We start from the raw sequence: 18,067 nt of genomic DNA on the forward strand, positions 1-18,067 counted from the left end.
AGTGGTCCCATATTTAGAAAGTCAAATGAAGTATCATATTGCCCTGGATTTCTAATAAAACTACAAGCTCTTTTTTGAGAGGAAACTCCTGGATAAAAACAGACCCTCCACTGAAAAGCACTTGCTTTTTGATTTTGAAGGAAATCCTGGAAAGTGCACTTGTTGGGCTCACATTTAACTTTACTTGCAAGATTTTAATAAGTAAAATATGGCATAAAAATAAAATCTGTTCCAGTAAAAGCAATGGTATTTTAGGGAATAATACTTATTGCTGTTATTGTTTTTGAATTAAAGGAGTTAAATGACTTATGTCTTTTAGCATACCAACTTTTTGTGCAGTAATTAAGGTTTTGTTTTTCAGATAGGCAAATTTAATAACATTTGAAGAATGAAACCCTGATACTGGTTAACAGGGGTTTTATTTTTGAGTTATTTTTATAGTCATGGTAGTGGATTTTGCTGATTCATCCATGATCTCTGGCCTCGTTAGTCTTCCATGTGGCCTTTGGCTAAGGTTTAGGGTAAAGATTGTGGCCATGGAATAGAGCAAAGGAAATTGGCTCTCACAGTGATTGAACCCATGACCTTGTTTGGCTTCATTGGCTCCAGGTGCCCTAAACAGTCATGTACTCCATAAAAATACCCACAGTGGAACTGAGAAATTTGTTCATTCCTTGGGGAAAATAGGTCAGTAGTGAGTGCCCATCAATTCTACTACAGTAATTTCTGTAAGAGCACTTGTATTACTGAAGTAGTATAGTAAACACCTTATCATATAAGAAGAGGAAAAAGCAAAAAGATATCTAGGCCATTCTTAAAGAAAAACTTTTGAGTTTTATGTTTGAAAACCTTGGATATCTTGATAGAACATTATTAAGAATTATAATTACTCTCAGCAAAAACATATTTAACTTTGATAAATCCTATGTAAATGTATGATACCATATATTACTGTATCCTTTTGAAAAACACAACCTTTGCATTTTGTGACTTTACTGGGTATGTTCTTGCCACTCACTTCTGCAAAAGACACGTAGTTCAACTGACAACAAGTTTTTAAGATTTCTCCTTTACTTTCATGTTCCCCAAATGGGTATAGTGTCATTATACTATCTATTTTGGATTGATATTGACTTTCATCATGCAGTTCTATTTTTGCTTACCAAAGTGAGTTTTTTGTTTAAGTTGCACCTTTTGGTATAGATTTTTTTTCCCCCTTTTGTCACTGCTGAAAAATAAGTTTTTTGAACAGTTTTAGTAAACCCTCCTAGCATCTCTAACTTGATTAAGGAAAAACAGAATTCGGAAAGTCACCGAATTTGACAGAAATCTTTTAATTTAAATGAATAACTTTATTCTAAACAACAAAGTCTTTTTGTATTATGCACATGTATTTTTTTTCAAAATATGAATTGTTATGTTTGATGGGTTTTGAGCTTGGTTTAACTTCCACAGAGAATTTTGGAGCTGAACATCAGATTTCTACCTTTTAAAAAATCTGTAATTAAAGTTTCCTTCATAGTGTTTTATATATACTGTGTACTTAAATTTTTGTTTGATTTGAAATAGAACAAATGTCCTTAAAGGTATTTAAAAATTTTAGTATTCAAAAATCTTGCAACTTATAATTTCACTTTGTAACTTCTGGGTTCTAATTTGGGTCAGGATCTTATTATGTTCTATGAAGTTAAAATATTTGCTGACTTTTGTACTCACATGAAGACTTTACATAAAAAGATAGTAAGAACAGATACTTTTTCGTTGTCAGTGACATGACTTCTTAATTCTTTATTGTTGCTGGAAAATATAATCTGCCTGACAGTTTGTATGTACCTTCAAGTACATTGATACTGACTTGCTGTTTAATATGCACACAGCCTCCTGTCTCCATGGACTTGTGAGTTTACCAGTGAGTCATCTACATATTCTTGCTCTTGTGACCAAAGGCATCCAGTTGTAACATTGCTAAGTGATCAGGATGAGTTGGGATAATTTACTTCCCTAATTTTTCTCTGGGAATTTCAGTGGCCTGTGGGAATTAACATGTGATCTTTATTTCATTCCAGTGCCATCATTATAACCAAGTTTTTTTTTTTTTTTTAGTTGTCAGTGTACCTTTATTTTATTATATGTGGTGCTCAGAATTGAACCCACACTTGCTAGGCAAGTGCTCTGCCATTGAGCCACAACCCCAGCCCTCTATAACAAAGTTTGCTGGTCCATTTGAAGTAAACAAAGGGCCTGTAATTCTCTATTTGTTCTACGTCTTTCAGTGTGTTATCTGCTAGAGCCTCTTGATAAACAGGTTTATTGTGGAAGTCTGGAAGTTTTTATGGTTAGATGAGACATCTACACACATTTTCCTTTCTTCTGTTCTTTTATTTTCTGAAAGGAAAGGCTGCAGTTTTTGATTATATATAACTGTGAGAGTTCAGAATCATCTACTTCTAAAGAACTGCTGTAGTACAATACTCAGTACGTTAGTCTTTTTAATGGAAATAGGCACACTTAAGGAAAAAAGAAAAATTGTTGTTATTAGAGACTTAAATATGCCTTAGGGACCCTCTATTAAGGCTCAGTGTTGTTTCTGTGATCTTTAAAGTGTAAAAGACAATCTGAATACTAGAGCAGGGCACATGATAGCTTTATAGTTAAACTGCTCTTAAGAAAAAAAAAAGTTTTAAAGGGCAAAATAACATAGTAATAGAAATTCATTGGCATGTGATGGGTTTTTCTTCTTTAATAACTACCTTTACTGGGTCGTTTTTAATATAATTCTAAGTTACTTGATTTAAATAAAATGGAAAAGAAATCCAGTGTTCTTACACCTTAAAAGTAGTAAATGAGTTTATTATTAACGTTTAAAGAAATGGTTTGTAATTTTGACTCAGTTAATGTAAAAAATTTTCTTGTTGAGTATTTTCTGTTTTCAGAAGTTTAAAATACATCAGTGTATATTTAATAGATCTTATGAGGCAGATGTTTCTGTCTTTCATTTTGAACTAGATAATATAGAAAAATTGGTTCAGTATTCTGGACTAGAATATTGCATTGTGTTTACTTGTTTACTGATGCCTGGTTATAGAAAGCAGAGATAGTGTTTAAATTTAATGGTATTTCTTTTGTTTTCTTTTTTTGTGGTGATGGGAATTGAACCCCAGGCTTGTGCATGTGAGGGAAGCACTCTATCAACTGAGCTATATCTCCAGCCCCAGCATTTCTTGATAATACAGTAGAAGTTCAGTAATTCCTTTGGGATTGCTCCTTAGTACTACACTTGTTCCTCTTAGTGAAAACAACAGAATTTAAGTTCTTATTGACTAAATTTTCGAAGACTTACAAATGCTTAGAGTAAAAGGAAAAATAAAAAAGAGTGTTAAATAAAGTTTCAGGCAGTTAGTAGGGCTTCAACAGAAACATGTTCTGGAAAAGAGTTATTATAAGTAGCTGATCACATGGTGACAGGTAGAAAGTGAGGAAGAATGGGATAATACAGGATTATTTTAGGATATTCCTGTGTATCCAAGAGAATTAGAGGTCCTTTTATTGAGCCAGTTCAAATATGGACTTTTTTAATTAAAAAAAAAAACAAAAAACAGACAGTTGACTTTCAGAAGAATGATGCTGATATAGGGTATAAGTCTTTTATATTTAGATATAAAATATAATTTGATTAAGGTTCAGCTTATTGATTTTTTAAAATTCCTTAAACGCTAACTAAAATGATTATGAGAAATGGAGATTGGAATAAATATCTATTAGTGTGAAGATAAAGGTGATTACTTCCCAACTTGCCCTTTAAGGAGAATGGATCCTGCTATAAGTGATGAATCTTTTCTTTACAGGGTAGAGGAATCAGGGAGTTGGTATTTATGGGTTTAGATGTTCAAAATTGATAGCTTGTGAACTGTGGTGAAGGGCTAGAAGCTGCAGAGAAACCCAGTAGTGAGATGGCCAAGAATCCTTTATGAGTGTGGAATAGCTGAGCTGAATTAAGAAAACAGATATGTTTGATGGAGGTTTGATGAGTGTACTCCATCTCCTTATGTAGTCTTATTTGTAATTTCTAGACCATTCATTAATGATTTTGGTATGAGCATATTATTTTGAGGGGGGTGTATAAACAGGTTCAACAATTTGTTTACTGGTAGGCACTGGCCTGTGAGTGAACTTACTAGAAATCTGGCATTCGACTAAACTGTAAGGTCTGATGGGGTAAATTTTTCTAGACTAAAAAAGGACAAAGTAGCTTCTACTATGAACTGTGTGGGTCTGGCCCTGAGCTACAATTTATGGGTGAAACTTTTTATATTTTATGCTAATCTCAACGTATCTTCCAATATAATTGCTGTGGTGGTTTTAACCTATTTTAATACCTTCTTTTATACTTTTTCTCTGAGAGGTAGAGATTAATTCTCTAAACTTTGACAGTGTGAACTGGACTTAATGACTCTACAAACAAATACAATATGAAAAGTTTGTATTTGACACCACCTTACCTTAATCAAGGGCTCAGGTTATCATTACTAGTCACTGACCCTGCAATGTAGTGCAATAGAAAGGGGATTTTAATACTATTGTATTCTGCCCCTGCCCACCAAAAGTATTTATGTGCTCTGTCCAATCATGACAAGACATCAAACAAAACCAAATTGGAAGACATTTTTTAAAAAATTGTTCTTTTTAGATATACATGACAGTAGAGTGTATTTTGAAATACTGTACATACATGGAGTATAACTTATTCTAATTAGGGTCCTATTCTTGTACATGATGTCAAGTTGCCCTGGTTGTATATTCATATATAAGGATAGAAAAGTTATGTTCAGTTCATTCTACTATCTTTCCTATTCCCATTCCTCCTCCTTTCCCTTTCACTCCCCTTTGTTCAATCCAGTGGATTTTAATTCTTCCCCTCCCCATCCTCCCTTATTGTGGGTTCACATCTATATATCAGAACATTCAGCCTTTGATTTTTTTGGAACTGTCTTATTTCATTTAGCATGGTAGTCTCCAGTTCCATCCATTTAATGGAAAATGCCATAATTTCATTCTTCTTTATGGATGAGTAATATTCCATTGTGTGTGTGTGTGTGTGTGTGTGTGTGTGTGTATTATATATCACGTTTTCTTTATCTATTCATCTGTTGAAGGGCACCTAGATTTGTTTATAGGTTGGCTATTGTGAATTGAGCTGCTATAAAAATTGATGTGACTGTATCACTGTAGTATGCTGATTTTAAGTCCTTTGGGTATAAACTAAGGAGTGGGATAACTGGGACAAATGGTGATTCCATTCCATGTTTTCTAAAGAATCTCTATACTACTTTCTAAAGTGGTCGCACCACAAATTGGGGGACATTCTACCACATACCTGACCAATATTCTTTTAAAATGTTGAGATTATAAAAAAGACAAGGGAAAACTAAGACATTTTCACAGATAGGGAAGCAAGCTAACAAAAGGCGATGTAGTATCATTGGTAGATATTGGAAGAAAAAAGGATATTAGTGAAAAAACCAGTGACATTTGAATAAAATTTATAGCTTAATGGTTTTGTAACAATATTAATGTTTGGGTTTTGGTGAAAGTACAATGGTTATGTCAGATGTTAATTTTAGGGACAGCTTGGTGAAGGGTAGGTGGGAACTCTGAACAATCTTTACAACTCTTATGTTAATAGTACATTATTTTAAAACATATTCAGTAGACTTTTTTTTCCCCTAAAGACTAAAGTGTTAACTTCTTAAAATGAGAAAAAGTTATTACCTATTTAATGTAAACACAAAAATAAATATTTTTAAAAATATTTTTTTTTAGCTGTAGATGGACACAATACTTTTATTTTATTTGTTTATTTTTATGTGGTGCGGGGGATTGAACCCAGTGCCTCACGCATGCTAGGCAAGCGCTCTACCACTGAGTCACAACCCCATCCCAATAAATATTTTTTTTTAATCATCACTACACTGTTTTTTTCCAATGTTAAATGTTACAGTTGTTAAATTTAATTTTTGGAGATCCTGGGAAGGGACAGAAAGGGATTAATTCTAGTTAGTAAGCTAGAAAACCTTCATTGGGAAATTTTTGGAGTTTAAATTCTTAGGTAAATTAAACTCTGAGTTGAAGCATGAAGTTAGGTCAAGTTTTAAAAGCTCAGCATGTGGCTCTTCCTACTTCACTAACACTAATAAGAAGAGGGACATTAAAAAATGCTCAGAATCACATAAGAGGGACCACTTCATTTTAGCAACTACTGGTTGAAGGTTATAGATTTTGAACTCATTTTTTGGAAGGGAAGAACTCTTTTTGGGACCATCCCTTCTTATTTGGAGTTGTCTATTCCTTCCTTTCATGTGTGGCCTCAACATGACCTCACCTGATCTTGCCAAGCCTTTACTGTGTACTTATTTGGAGTGGTTTCTGCTGCAGAGCTCAAATCCAGACTGACTAGAGTTTGATGAAGCTACATACCTGAAGAAGTCTTCTTCCTAGTCACCCCTTTATAGAAAAGCCCATGTTGGTTTTAGTCCAGTGGAAAAGTATTGAAAAGCAAGATAACTGATTATGTTTAACATTAAAAAATGGGGCAGGTTGGAAGGATTATGGCGTGAAATAAGACAGTTGAAATTTTTTAGAATGAATTGATTAAAAAAAGTCAACAACAACTTCTTTATATCACTTTTTTACATTTCTCTCTCTCTCTCATATACACACACATTGGGTCACTTGGTGTAGAAAAGATCAAAGAATCACAGAAAATAAAGATGCCAGTAGTAAGTTTTAAATTTCTAGCATTTTGTTCAGGAAATAAAATCTATAAACATATTCCACCAGCCAACACTGAACACATTATGCATATAGAATTAAGTATTATTTTGAATTCCATTTAGTGTACGATAAAGACAAAATACCAAACATTAAAATGAGTTGATAATGACCTGCAAGGCATTATGAGTTTTAGCTTTATCAGTGCAATAATTCAGTTATGATAGTTCTTGACTTTTATTTCTCATTTGTTATGTGTCAGATATTGACCTATGTGCCTTAGAAGTATCAAATTACTTGGTCTACACCACTGCCTTATAGTATGCATTGAGTATATGTAAGAAGAAAATGCCTGGGCATATGAAACACTGTAAAAATGTTATAAGGTTATATTCATCAAAATTATTTTCTATTTCAATGATGCTTCTCTGCCTTTTTACTCAATAGCTGTTTTAGTAGTGACAGTAGGAGCTGTGGTAAAGGGTGCTCATCTCATGAGTAGGGGACTATATTTGTTGTACATATGCATATATTAGTAGCCCCTAATTAATAGTAAATAGATTTAGAAATGATACGTGTTAAATATGTAAATTAATGAAATTGATAATGATTGGAATTCAGGTATTAAAGCAGATTTCAATATGTCTTGCTATTTGCCTAAAATTTGTTTTTCTATTGAATTTGTTGAAAAAGACTTTAGGCAGTTTGGCTTTTCTCACTGTGTGTGGCCTTTACATATGCACCTTGCTAAGTCCAGTTGCTTAATTTTTGAAAAAAAAAAATTAAATAAATGGAATACCATTTAGATGTAATGAAATACTATGCCAAAGTATAATTTTTTCCATAAGTTTAATTTTGTTTTAAAATAAAAACAAACTGGGACAAATAATTTTGTGGTTAACTTTTGAAGTTTGTATTTTCTTAATGTTCTTTTTTCCCCATTTTATTAAAGAGGGGTAACTATAGAAAAGAATGATTTCTCTATGTGAAGTATAGTTTGAAAAACCATTTATGTATTATGATAAAATGTCACATAGGTAATGATATTGTAGGAAACACGTTTCTATAATATTGGCAGTATTTTTTCAGAATTTTGAAAAACTACTGAGCTCATTTTTGGTGTTAGGTCTAAAAATCTGAGCAGATCACATATTTAAATACTGTTATTTCAGAAGGCAGTACACTTTGCTTCTAAGATAACTGTTATGCTGTCTAGACTCTCTAAATGTATAACACAATTCCCAAAGGTGTCAGGGAATGGATAAAACTAGGTGGAAAATGATTAGAAAGATCAGGCAGTTGTTTATATTTGATCTCCATTAAAGCGTCCTTAGGGTTTCAGTGAATGAGCAAGTTGTAATTCATTTATCGGTTTTGTGTGATTCATAACAATATCCTTCTCAGCCTTTTCTTAATAAATCCTAGTAAGGATTTTCAGTTTTATACATTTTCTCAAATAATACATTTTTTTCCAACCACTTTCATTCTAGGCATTGAAGAAACAAGAAGCTAAAACAGATGAGAATGAGGGAGAAATGAAAAATAAGCTAAAACAAACTGAAACGGAGAAGAGTCAAGTAAGATTTTGAAAATCATCTCAAATAATAATGTGGTTTGGAATTTGTGATATTTGTTGACTGGCTATAGAAGAGTGTCTCTGAGATAATTTATTAGGACACGGTGGGGGCTCAATGCTTTCATGTGAAGTTGCTTGGTTTGATGACTGTGATACTCTTTATTTCTTGCTTTTGAAAACATACACAGGCCATTTGCTACCTTGTCATCTGTGTCTACTCTTGTTTTTGAGAAGTGAATTAAACTTTACCTTTCCTCCCTGGGGAACATTTAAAGGACCTGACTTTGTTGTTAGGAAGGATCTATTGTTTAAATGCTGGCTATTTTATGTATATTCATTTTCACTATAGCAGATAGGTATGGTTGGCAGATTACTTCTTAAAATATTTTCTATTCTCATTAGATATTAAGGACCTTTGACATAAATTTGTTGTTTTACAGTAAAGTTCCTGTGCACCTTTCATCCATTTTTCCTCACTGGTAATGTTTTGTATAATTCACATTCGATAGCAAAACCAGGAAATTGGCATTGATTTAATCCATAGAGCTTATGCAGATTTATGTCTGTGAACTGCAGGTCAGGTCTGGAGTCTACACTTTGGGGGTTGGGACTGCTGATATTACATAAGGTTTCTGACCAATATGGGTCCAGCTTGATTTCAAAGGCATTTTGACTGAAGTATGATTTCTTTCTCCTTCTTTTTTTTTCACAGAAATGAGAGAACAGATTGGACAGTATTTTGTGTAGATTTTGATACCACATGCACTTTACATTTTTTAATATGGTATTCACTTTATGGGCCATATGCATAATTTGTTAAAAATATTTAGGCTTGATTAAAAATTCATTTTGAAATGAAAGATTTAGAGTAATAGGATGTTTCAAAACAAAGCTCCCACTCACCTTTTACCCAGTTTCCCTCAGTGATAATGTTTTGTGTAATTACCACTTGGTTGCAAAACCAGGAAGTTGTTGGTATAATCCAGAGTTTATGCAGATTTTGCCAGCTTTATGTGCTTGCATTTGTGTGTTTTCTGTTTTTCTACCTATTCTTACCTTCTGTGTAGACTGTTGTCAACCACTGCCACAATTAAGATACAGGACTGTTCTGTGACTGCGAGGTTCTCTCAAGCTCCTTGATAAGCACACCTATCATGTCCAGTTTTTAAAGGACTGCTAATATAGATAGCAGTTTGTTCAAATGAAATAATTATTTAGGAAAACTATTAAAAATCTTAATTGCTAAAAAAATCCTAATAAAATTTGATTTTAAAAAATAACCTTATTGTTAAAAAAATAAATGAGTATCGCATATGTAAGCTCTAAATTTTTATGATAAAATGTCACAAGGTAATGATAATGTAAGAAACATGTTTCTATAAATTGGCAGTGTTTGAAAAACTATTGAGCTCATTTTTGATGTTAGTATATATTTTCAAATTGAAATTAAAGCATATTCAGACTTTGTAGGGTATTTAGTCAACTAAGTGGCCACATTTTCCATAGATATTTATCTAATGGTAATATTGTTAATGAGATTTTAAAAGCTTTTTACTAAACGTAGAAATTTAAAAAAAAATTAGGAATATCTTATGAATATTAGGAGAATAAGAAATTACATTTGATGAAATGTACTTTGAATTATTAGGTCCCTGCAGTTTTTATTCTAATTTAGTTCTTTTGACACTACATCTTCTAATTTAAAGGAAAATTGCTTTACAATTGAGATTAAAATGATTTAGAACTAGAAGGGATCTCAAGAAGAGACTGTCTAATATAAAATTCTTATTTTAGTGATGAATCAAGGCCCGAGGAGAAGAGACTCAAACAGATCACAGTTGAGATGGAAATGACTACATTTCAGACCTCTAGGTGGCCTGTGTAGCATACTTTATGTTATTATTTTAATGGAAGTATTGATACATGTTTATGTTGAGATATTTATTCTTTCTTATTAGCTGCAAATATCTCCTGAAAACTTTTCTGCTGTTTTCCTTTTAAATTGTGCCCCATTGGACATATTTTTATTCCTTGTTGAATCTCTAGCTTGAACAGGAATTGCAGCTATCTCGCAGGTTATTGAATCAGTCAGAAGGCAACAGAGAAACACTTTTACATCAGGTAAGTCTGTGCAAACTATGGCAATCTTTTATATTGAGTCTCCTCTTTTAAGTGTCTTTGTGAAATGAAAAAAAGAACAAAACTAGGTCTAGAAAATTTTCCTCCCTAAGGACTGTATGTTAGCACATATAAGCAAAAGATGAAGATTCAGAAAAAGCTTATACAAAACACTAGCCCAGGTTCCCACTGTGAAAATGTATCTTGCCAATTGCCGCTCCAACTTAGGACTTATCTCTCTTAGCACGAGCAGTGTAAGAGTAAGACTGGATGTGTAAGATAAAATTTTCCTGGGAGCTTAATTTTATTCAAGGAGGCATTGGAGAATAAAGGAGGAAGTTGAAATACATAAAACAGACATTTACATGATCAGGTTGCTTTGAATACATCATTGTTTTTTATTCATGTTTTCAAGGTGCTACCTGGCCTCTTTTAAGCAAAGATAAGGCTTACATTTTAAGCATAATATTTTGCAGTCCATTAGCCTATAATGGGAGTTTAGTGCTTCTGATATTTAAAGTTCAATAACTTTAAAATAGCCATCTTACATACATTGGATAAGGGTGTATGGGTTTCTCACTGCCTCTCTGCTTGTATTTAACACAAACTGCAATTGTTCCTTCTTCTGTTTTGAGGTGTGCATTACATAACTTACCTACACAAAATGCTCTGTAGGCAAAGATGTCAGCCATCATAGATGTTCAAAAGCAGTTTTATGTTTTGACAATTGGTGCTGAAAATACACCTTGGCACCTGTTTTACAAAGCCTTTACAAATGTTCATTGACTTTGTTTTGGAGTTAGTGGTCACATGGAATTAATGTTAGCGGAATTCAGAGAATTTCTTTTATGGAAGCTTGTATTTGTATTCAATTTATCCTAAACATTTTTTTGAACTCTGATTTGTAATCTCTCATTTCAGTTTTTGAAGCTAGAGATTTCTTTGTTCAGGTTGTCACTGTGAGTTTAGCTGAAACTATTTGACACCACTAACTTGTTTATGGTTATTGGAGGTGTGCCTGTTAATTGGAAGGCAATTTGCTAGTCTTTCTCTAGCAATGTAAGAATGAATAAAACAGTTCCTGATTTTAGTTCATTCAACTGCATCTATTACTTATTTATTTTGATGTCAAATATGCTAATCAGATCATCATTTCATTTGAGTTTTATTGTTTTATTTTTTTTTGTATAGGTGCTTAACCACTGAACCACATTCCCACCCCCTTTTTAAAATTTTATTTAGAGAACAGGGTCTCCCTGAGTTGCTTAAGGCCTCTCTAAGTTGCTGAGGCTGGTTTTGAACTCATGATTCTCCTGCCTCAGACTCCCAAGCTGCTGAGATTGCAGGTGTGTGCCACCATGCCGGTGTCACTTGTGTTTATAACCAAGGCTCTTGGTTCAATTCCCAGCAAATCCCCACTCCCTCTACCCTCCAATGTGAAGGCACCGTGCTCGACACACACACAGTGTGGTCAGATTCTTTGTCACAGTGGACACAGAGAAGTAAAATACATTCTTGGGGCTGGGGCTGGGGCTGGGGCTCAGTGGTAGTGCACATGCTTGGTATATGTGAGGCACTGGGTTTGATTCTCAGCAGCATGTATTAAAAAAAAATAAAGATCTATCAGCAACTAAAAAATATTAAAAAAAAATACATTCTTTGTGGAAGGAATGGAAAGATGATAAAATAGAGCTGAAGACTATTCTGCTGTGTTTGCTGTAGCAAGGAGATTAACTTGGTTTCAACTGTGTTGGGCCCTTCAGAAGTGATTATTATTATTTATTTTTTTTTGCCCAGGGAAATAATTTATAATAATTTTCAAGTTCAAATTTTTCCTGGTATTTAGAAACAAATAAAAGTTTTATTTTTGACTTAATGAATTTAGGTAGAAGAACTGCGTATACAACTTACAAAAGCAGAAGGTGATCGGAAGGGTTTACAACATCAAGTATCTCAGATTTCCAAGCAACAATCAATGTATCAGGATGAACAAGGAGATGACTGGAGGTTTAGGAGAGGTATAATTCTGATTTGTCAATGTGTTAGTTAGTTTCCTATTCTTCAAATTGTATTCCTCATGTTGTGCTTATGTCATCTTGTCTGTTTCTTGATCTACTAAAATGTTTTTCAGCACGTTTCTCTTATGTAGCAACCAATTTTAATGCCTTCTGTGCTTGATTTGTAAACCTAGTTTGATTTTCATACTTGTTTATTTCATGGCTCTTTCTCTTAGAGCCTTCAAAGGCAGTAATGGAGGTTTTTCAGTTTTTCTATCCCACACGTAAGGATGTGTGTGTGTGTGTGTGTGTGTGTACACTTAAATTATAAATAAACTTGTATGTTTCACTTTCCCTTCTCCTAATTTTTAAAATATGATCAATTAAAATTATGATTCTATATTATTTAAAAAATATTTTTAGTTGTAGATGCACACAACACCTTCACTCTTTCTATCTATCTATCCATCTATCTATCTATCTGTCTATCTATTTATCTATCTATTTATTTATGGTGCTGAGGATTAGTCCCAACGCCTTACACATGCTAGGCAAGTGCTCCACCACTGAGCTACAACCCCAGCCCCTTATTTTTTTATTTAGATATTGGTGACAAAATTTTAGAATTTGTCATGAGCCATATCACCAAGTTTTTCTTTTGTATTTGAATACTTTCTCAGTGGAGATCTTAATTCAGAGTGTGGACTTTAATGATTTTTGGATGTATTTTCTCTGACAATTCAGGTTTAATAAAAATGATGGCATTCAGATTAAAAAAAAATAGTTCTTAACAGAGAAGTCCAGGTTGCTCAGCTTGTAAATTATTCCAGTAATGAGCCTTCCCATTCAAATACAGAAATTATGGTACAATCCTTTTGTTTTGGTTTTATGGTGCTAGAGACCCATTCCAGGAGCCTTGGTTTTGGCAAACATGTGTTCCACCACTGAACTATGCCCCCAAACCCTGGAGAAATTCTTATAAACATTCAATATAAAATTGAATTTAGGGAAGGTAAATATGTCCTTAGGCTTCCCAAATATATCTCAGGACATTACCTAAACTCAAATTACACATTGCTAGAAAAATCTTCAATGGTTAACAAATTTTGACAAAGCTATGTTAATATATTTGTATACCACTAGTCACTTGTTTCTTATGATATTATAAATATCATTTGACATCAAATATTTAAAGTCAAATTTTTCATAAATATACACATAGGAACTAGGGACTCATTTTGGGGAAAAGAGTGTGGCAAATTTGATATGTTCTGACACCACATAAAATCTAGTTGTTTTTAGTTTACATCTTTTTTTTTTTGGACTCGAGATAGAATCCAAGTGTGCTTTACCTTTCAGCTACATCACCAGCCCTTTTTTAAAAATTTTATTTTGAGACAATGTCTCACTAACTTATTTAAGGCTATCCTCAAATTTGTATTCCTCCTGCCTCAGCCTCCCAATTCTCTGGGAAAATTGGGAGGCTCATGGTTGGCTTGGTGTGCATCTTGGAGGAATATAAAAATGTAACTTGGGGGTTGGGGTTATAGTTCAGCAGTAGAGAGCTTGCCTTGCACAAGTGAGGCTACGGGTTTGATCCTTAGCACTACATAAAAATAAATAAAATAAATAAATATAATTGTGTCCATCTTAAAAGAAATATTAAAAAAAAATGTAACTTGGGCTGGGGATATAGCTTGGTTGGTAGAGTGCTTGTCTTGCATGCATGAGGCCCTGGGTTCAATCCCCAGCACCACACACACACACAAAAACAAACAAACAAAAAAAACACCCCAAAAAACAAATAAACAAAAAAAAAAACTTATCAAGATTTGAAAAAAATCTGTGAGTTCTCTTATCAATGATAAAGGGGAATTCTAGAGTTTTTTAACTTTATTGTATACTTTCATTGTTTAAAGACCATTCTATGGAAGAAATCATACTGTCACATTGTGGCTTCTGTTTGTTCCTTTGTTTGCTGTAAAATTGGCTCTGCCTTTGCTTCTGAAATCGACTTTGCTTGGTTTCTAGTGGTCTCAATCAAGTTCAAGAAATGTTTCCGTTATATTATTTTTTCTGTTTATTTTCTCCAAAGAGCAAAGAAGGCAGGAACAAGACAACATGTAAGAGAGGGAAACACAATTGTGTTTGTGAGAGAATCAAAGTGTGAAAAAGCTGATGGGATAGTTCATGTAACAAAGCCACTTTCATGATAATGAACCTGCTCCTACAATAATGGCATTAACCCATCCATGAGATTGAAGCCATCATGACCTAATCACGTCTTAAAGGTCCTACATCTTAATACTATTAGGATGGCAAATCAAAATGAGTTTGTTTTGGAGAGGGCATCCAAATGTTACACAGACCCAAATCTTTTCTTCCCCAAAACTTGAGATTTTAGCTGCTATCCTACTCTAGCTCAGGTTGGTTTTCTCCAGAATGCAAAGATGAGACAGTCCTCTGAATGTGAAAGGAAAATTTTTGCAATAGTACTTATATTTCATTCTCTATGTTTTAAATTTTTAATTTTGCCAAATCTTTCATTAATATGTATATGTATGTATTTATTCATACTAACATCTTTATGTGTATATATTATGAAGCATATATAATATGACCCTATACCAATTATGTACCTTTCATAAGGTGTACATATGGATCTTTGCATATGTATGTATACTTGTGCCTACACATTTTTATATAATGTTTATTAGTGTACATCCATTTTAATGTTATGTATCAATATATACATGAGACATATGCATGTACATATGTAAAGTGTATTAATAAAATGAGTGAATACATAAAATCAGCAGTTGCATTTTACAGGTAAACAAGTGTATCTATACAATTTTAGGTTGGAGACCTAGTAAGAGTAGGTGCAGTAGGGACCATGGCCAAATTCAGACTGCTACCTGCTTTTATAAATAAACTTTATTGGAACAGAGGTACTCCCATTCATTTACACACTATCTTGGCTACTTTTGCAATACAATGACAGAATTGAGGAGTTGTTACATAGAGCTTATGGTTAAAATACTTATTATCTTATCCTTTTCAGGAGACTTTTATCAACTTTAGAATAATGTTTGATAATCCTACCTTTAGGATAAATTCTAAGTTTCTAAGCAATGCATAATCTCCCATCTGCCTCTTCCTTTTCCTACTCTCATATGTGGTAACCATATCAAACTATTAAGTGAATATTAAATCTACTTTTGAATCCATGCACTTTATGCTGTTCCCTTTTCCTGAAATAACACCCCAACTCCATTTCTATTGCTTGGTGGAATTTTGTATTGTTCTCCTTTGCACTGTCTTGTCAGTAATTCTCATGGGTTTGTTCTCATGCTATTGAAAAGCCTGCCTGTCTTCCATTCCTTCATGTATATAGTTTTGAACTTCTGAAGCTGGGATGTATTTTATGAATGATGTACAAATTTGATTGGTAATGTTTTCTCCCTTTATTCCTTTATTTTCCGGAAGAAAATACTAGGAAAATGGTAGTTTTGAATTGATAGTATATATTCCAATAGCTGGCATTTTAGAGTACAGTGATAATTTATGTCCTATTCTTGGAATGCAAGCTCATTGAGGATGAGCTTGTTATGTACTCATTTTTGTGTCAGAAGAAGAACAAGATATTATAGGAACCTGTGTATCATAGACAAGTATTTCATGTTGAATTAAATGCTAAGTTAGTTTGCAGTGTTTGATGTTATAATTTCAGGTCATAGTCTCTAGAACTAGTAAGAATTAGTAAATGGATAGTCCTACACTGGCAGGGATTTAGCAGTATCATCTGCTGTTTATGTTGCAGGAAAAGCATTTTGTTGTATAAGCTTCAGTAACTTCAGTTAGATATAGTAGCTTGGCTGAAAATTCTTTTAGTATTTTTGTTTAAAAATTTGAAGATAATGTGGAGATTTGGAGAAAATTAAAGAAAAAAATGTTTAGGGTTTTCTGAAAAAATCATGCTATACATCAGATAACACTTTAAATTTAGTACTAAAGTAAAATATTGGTTGATGTAGCAATGTTTATATCTTTTTTTAAATCTCTGTTCACTTTTTTTGTTTATATATGACAGCGGAATGCATAGAGCACAATTTTTCATAACTCTGGTTGTATACAAAGTATATTCACACCAATTCATGTCTTCATACATGTACTTTGCATAATGATGTCCATCACATTCCACCATCATTTCTATCCTCATGCCCCCTCCCTTCCCCTCCAACCCTGCTGTCCTATCCAGAGTTCGTCTTTTCCTCCCATGCTCCCCATCCATTGCCATTATAAGTCAGCATCCTCATATCAAAGAAGACATTTGGCCTTTGGTTTTTGGGGATTGGCTTACTTCACTTAGCATTATTCTTCAACTTCATCCATTTACCTGCAAATGTCATGATTTTATTCTTCTTTAATGCAGAGTAATATTCCATTGTGTGTATATATACTGAAGTCTCCCTATCCATTCATCTACCTAAGGGCATCTAGCTATTTAGCTATTGCGAATTGTGCTGCTATAAACATTGATGTGGATGTGTCCCTATAGTATGCTGTTTTTAACTCCTTTTGGTATAGACGGAGGAGAGGGATAGCTGGGTGAGATGGTGATTTTATTCCCAATTTTCCAAGAAATCTCCATACTGCTTTCAGAGCCTACATCTTGGGAGCAAATCTTTACCTCTCACACATAAGATAAACCACTAAAACTCTAGGGTATATAAAGAACTCAAAAAACAGAGCACTAAGAAAACAAATAACCCAATCAGTAAATGGGCCAAGGACCTGAACAGACACTTCTCAGAAGATTATATACAATCAGTCAACAAATATATGAAAAAATGTTTATCATCACTAGTAATTAGAGAAATACACATCAAAACCACTCTAAGATATCATCTCACTCCAGTCAGAGTGGCAGCTATTATGAAGACAAACAACAATAAGTGTTGGTGAGGATGTGGGGAAAAGGTACACTCATATGCTGCTGGTGGGACTGCAATGTTTATCTTTGAAACCTTTTGAAACTTGAAACAATAGATTGATGAAGGCTGAAAGGTCTGTTGAGTAAGTGTTTTAATAGTAACACACCAGGGTTTGGTAACATTGAGAGTACATTCTTCTGTGAATATAGAACAACCACTGAAATTTATGTTTTTTTTTTTTTTTTCTTAAGGAGTAGAGCCAGAAAAACATGATTTGGAGAAGCAGATGTCAGATTTGAGAATGCAGCTGAACTTCAATGCAGTGGCATCTGAGTTAGAGGACGTGAAGCGATGCATGGAGCGAAAAGAGAAGGAGAAAGCAAGTTTGGCAGCACAAATAGAGGTGACTTTGCAAATTTTAAGTTGAAAAATTTTGAAAGTTTTTAGTAGAATTGCTTAACAAATTTTTCATATAAAGACATTATTTTGTGAAGTCTTATTTGGGGATAGATAATGTAAAATTATGCTGCTGATGAATTAACTTGTGTATAGAAATTCCTATCGATTCATTTTCTTTCATTTGATACTCCAAAATTAGGAGCTGTAATTTTTTTTCCTTCATTATTTCCTGGTGAAATTTTTACTATTAAACTTCAAAATATTTTGTTTTA

General features: G+C 33.3%; 1 protein-coding gene across 3 annotated transcripts in view; it reads left to right on the forward strand.

Annotated features, from left to right (window-relative positions):
- Cep128 (centrosomal protein 128) overlaps positions 1-18,067 on the forward strand; it is a 393,967-nt gene that overhangs the window by 77,861 nt on the left and 298,039 nt on the right. For all 3 annotated transcript variants that reach the window (XM_027931718.2, XM_071607633.1, XM_071607634.1), the window contains exons 11-14: positions 8,259-8,345; positions 10,391-10,465; positions 12,348-12,480; positions 17,648-17,799. In XM_027931718.2, coding sequence (XP_027787519.2) covers positions 8,259-8,345; positions 10,391-10,465; positions 12,348-12,480; positions 17,648-17,799 — 447 coding nt within the window. The remainder of the gene's footprint in view (positions 1-8,258; positions 8,346-10,390; positions 10,466-12,347; positions 12,481-17,647; positions 17,800-18,067) is intronic.

Source organism: Marmota flaviventris, chromosome 2 (genome assembly GCF_047511675.1).
Source record: "Marmota flaviventris isolate mMarFla1 chromosome 2, mMarFla1.hap1, whole genome shotgun sequence".
NCBI lineage: Eukaryota > Metazoa > Chordata > Mammalia > Rodentia > Sciuridae > Marmota > Marmota flaviventris.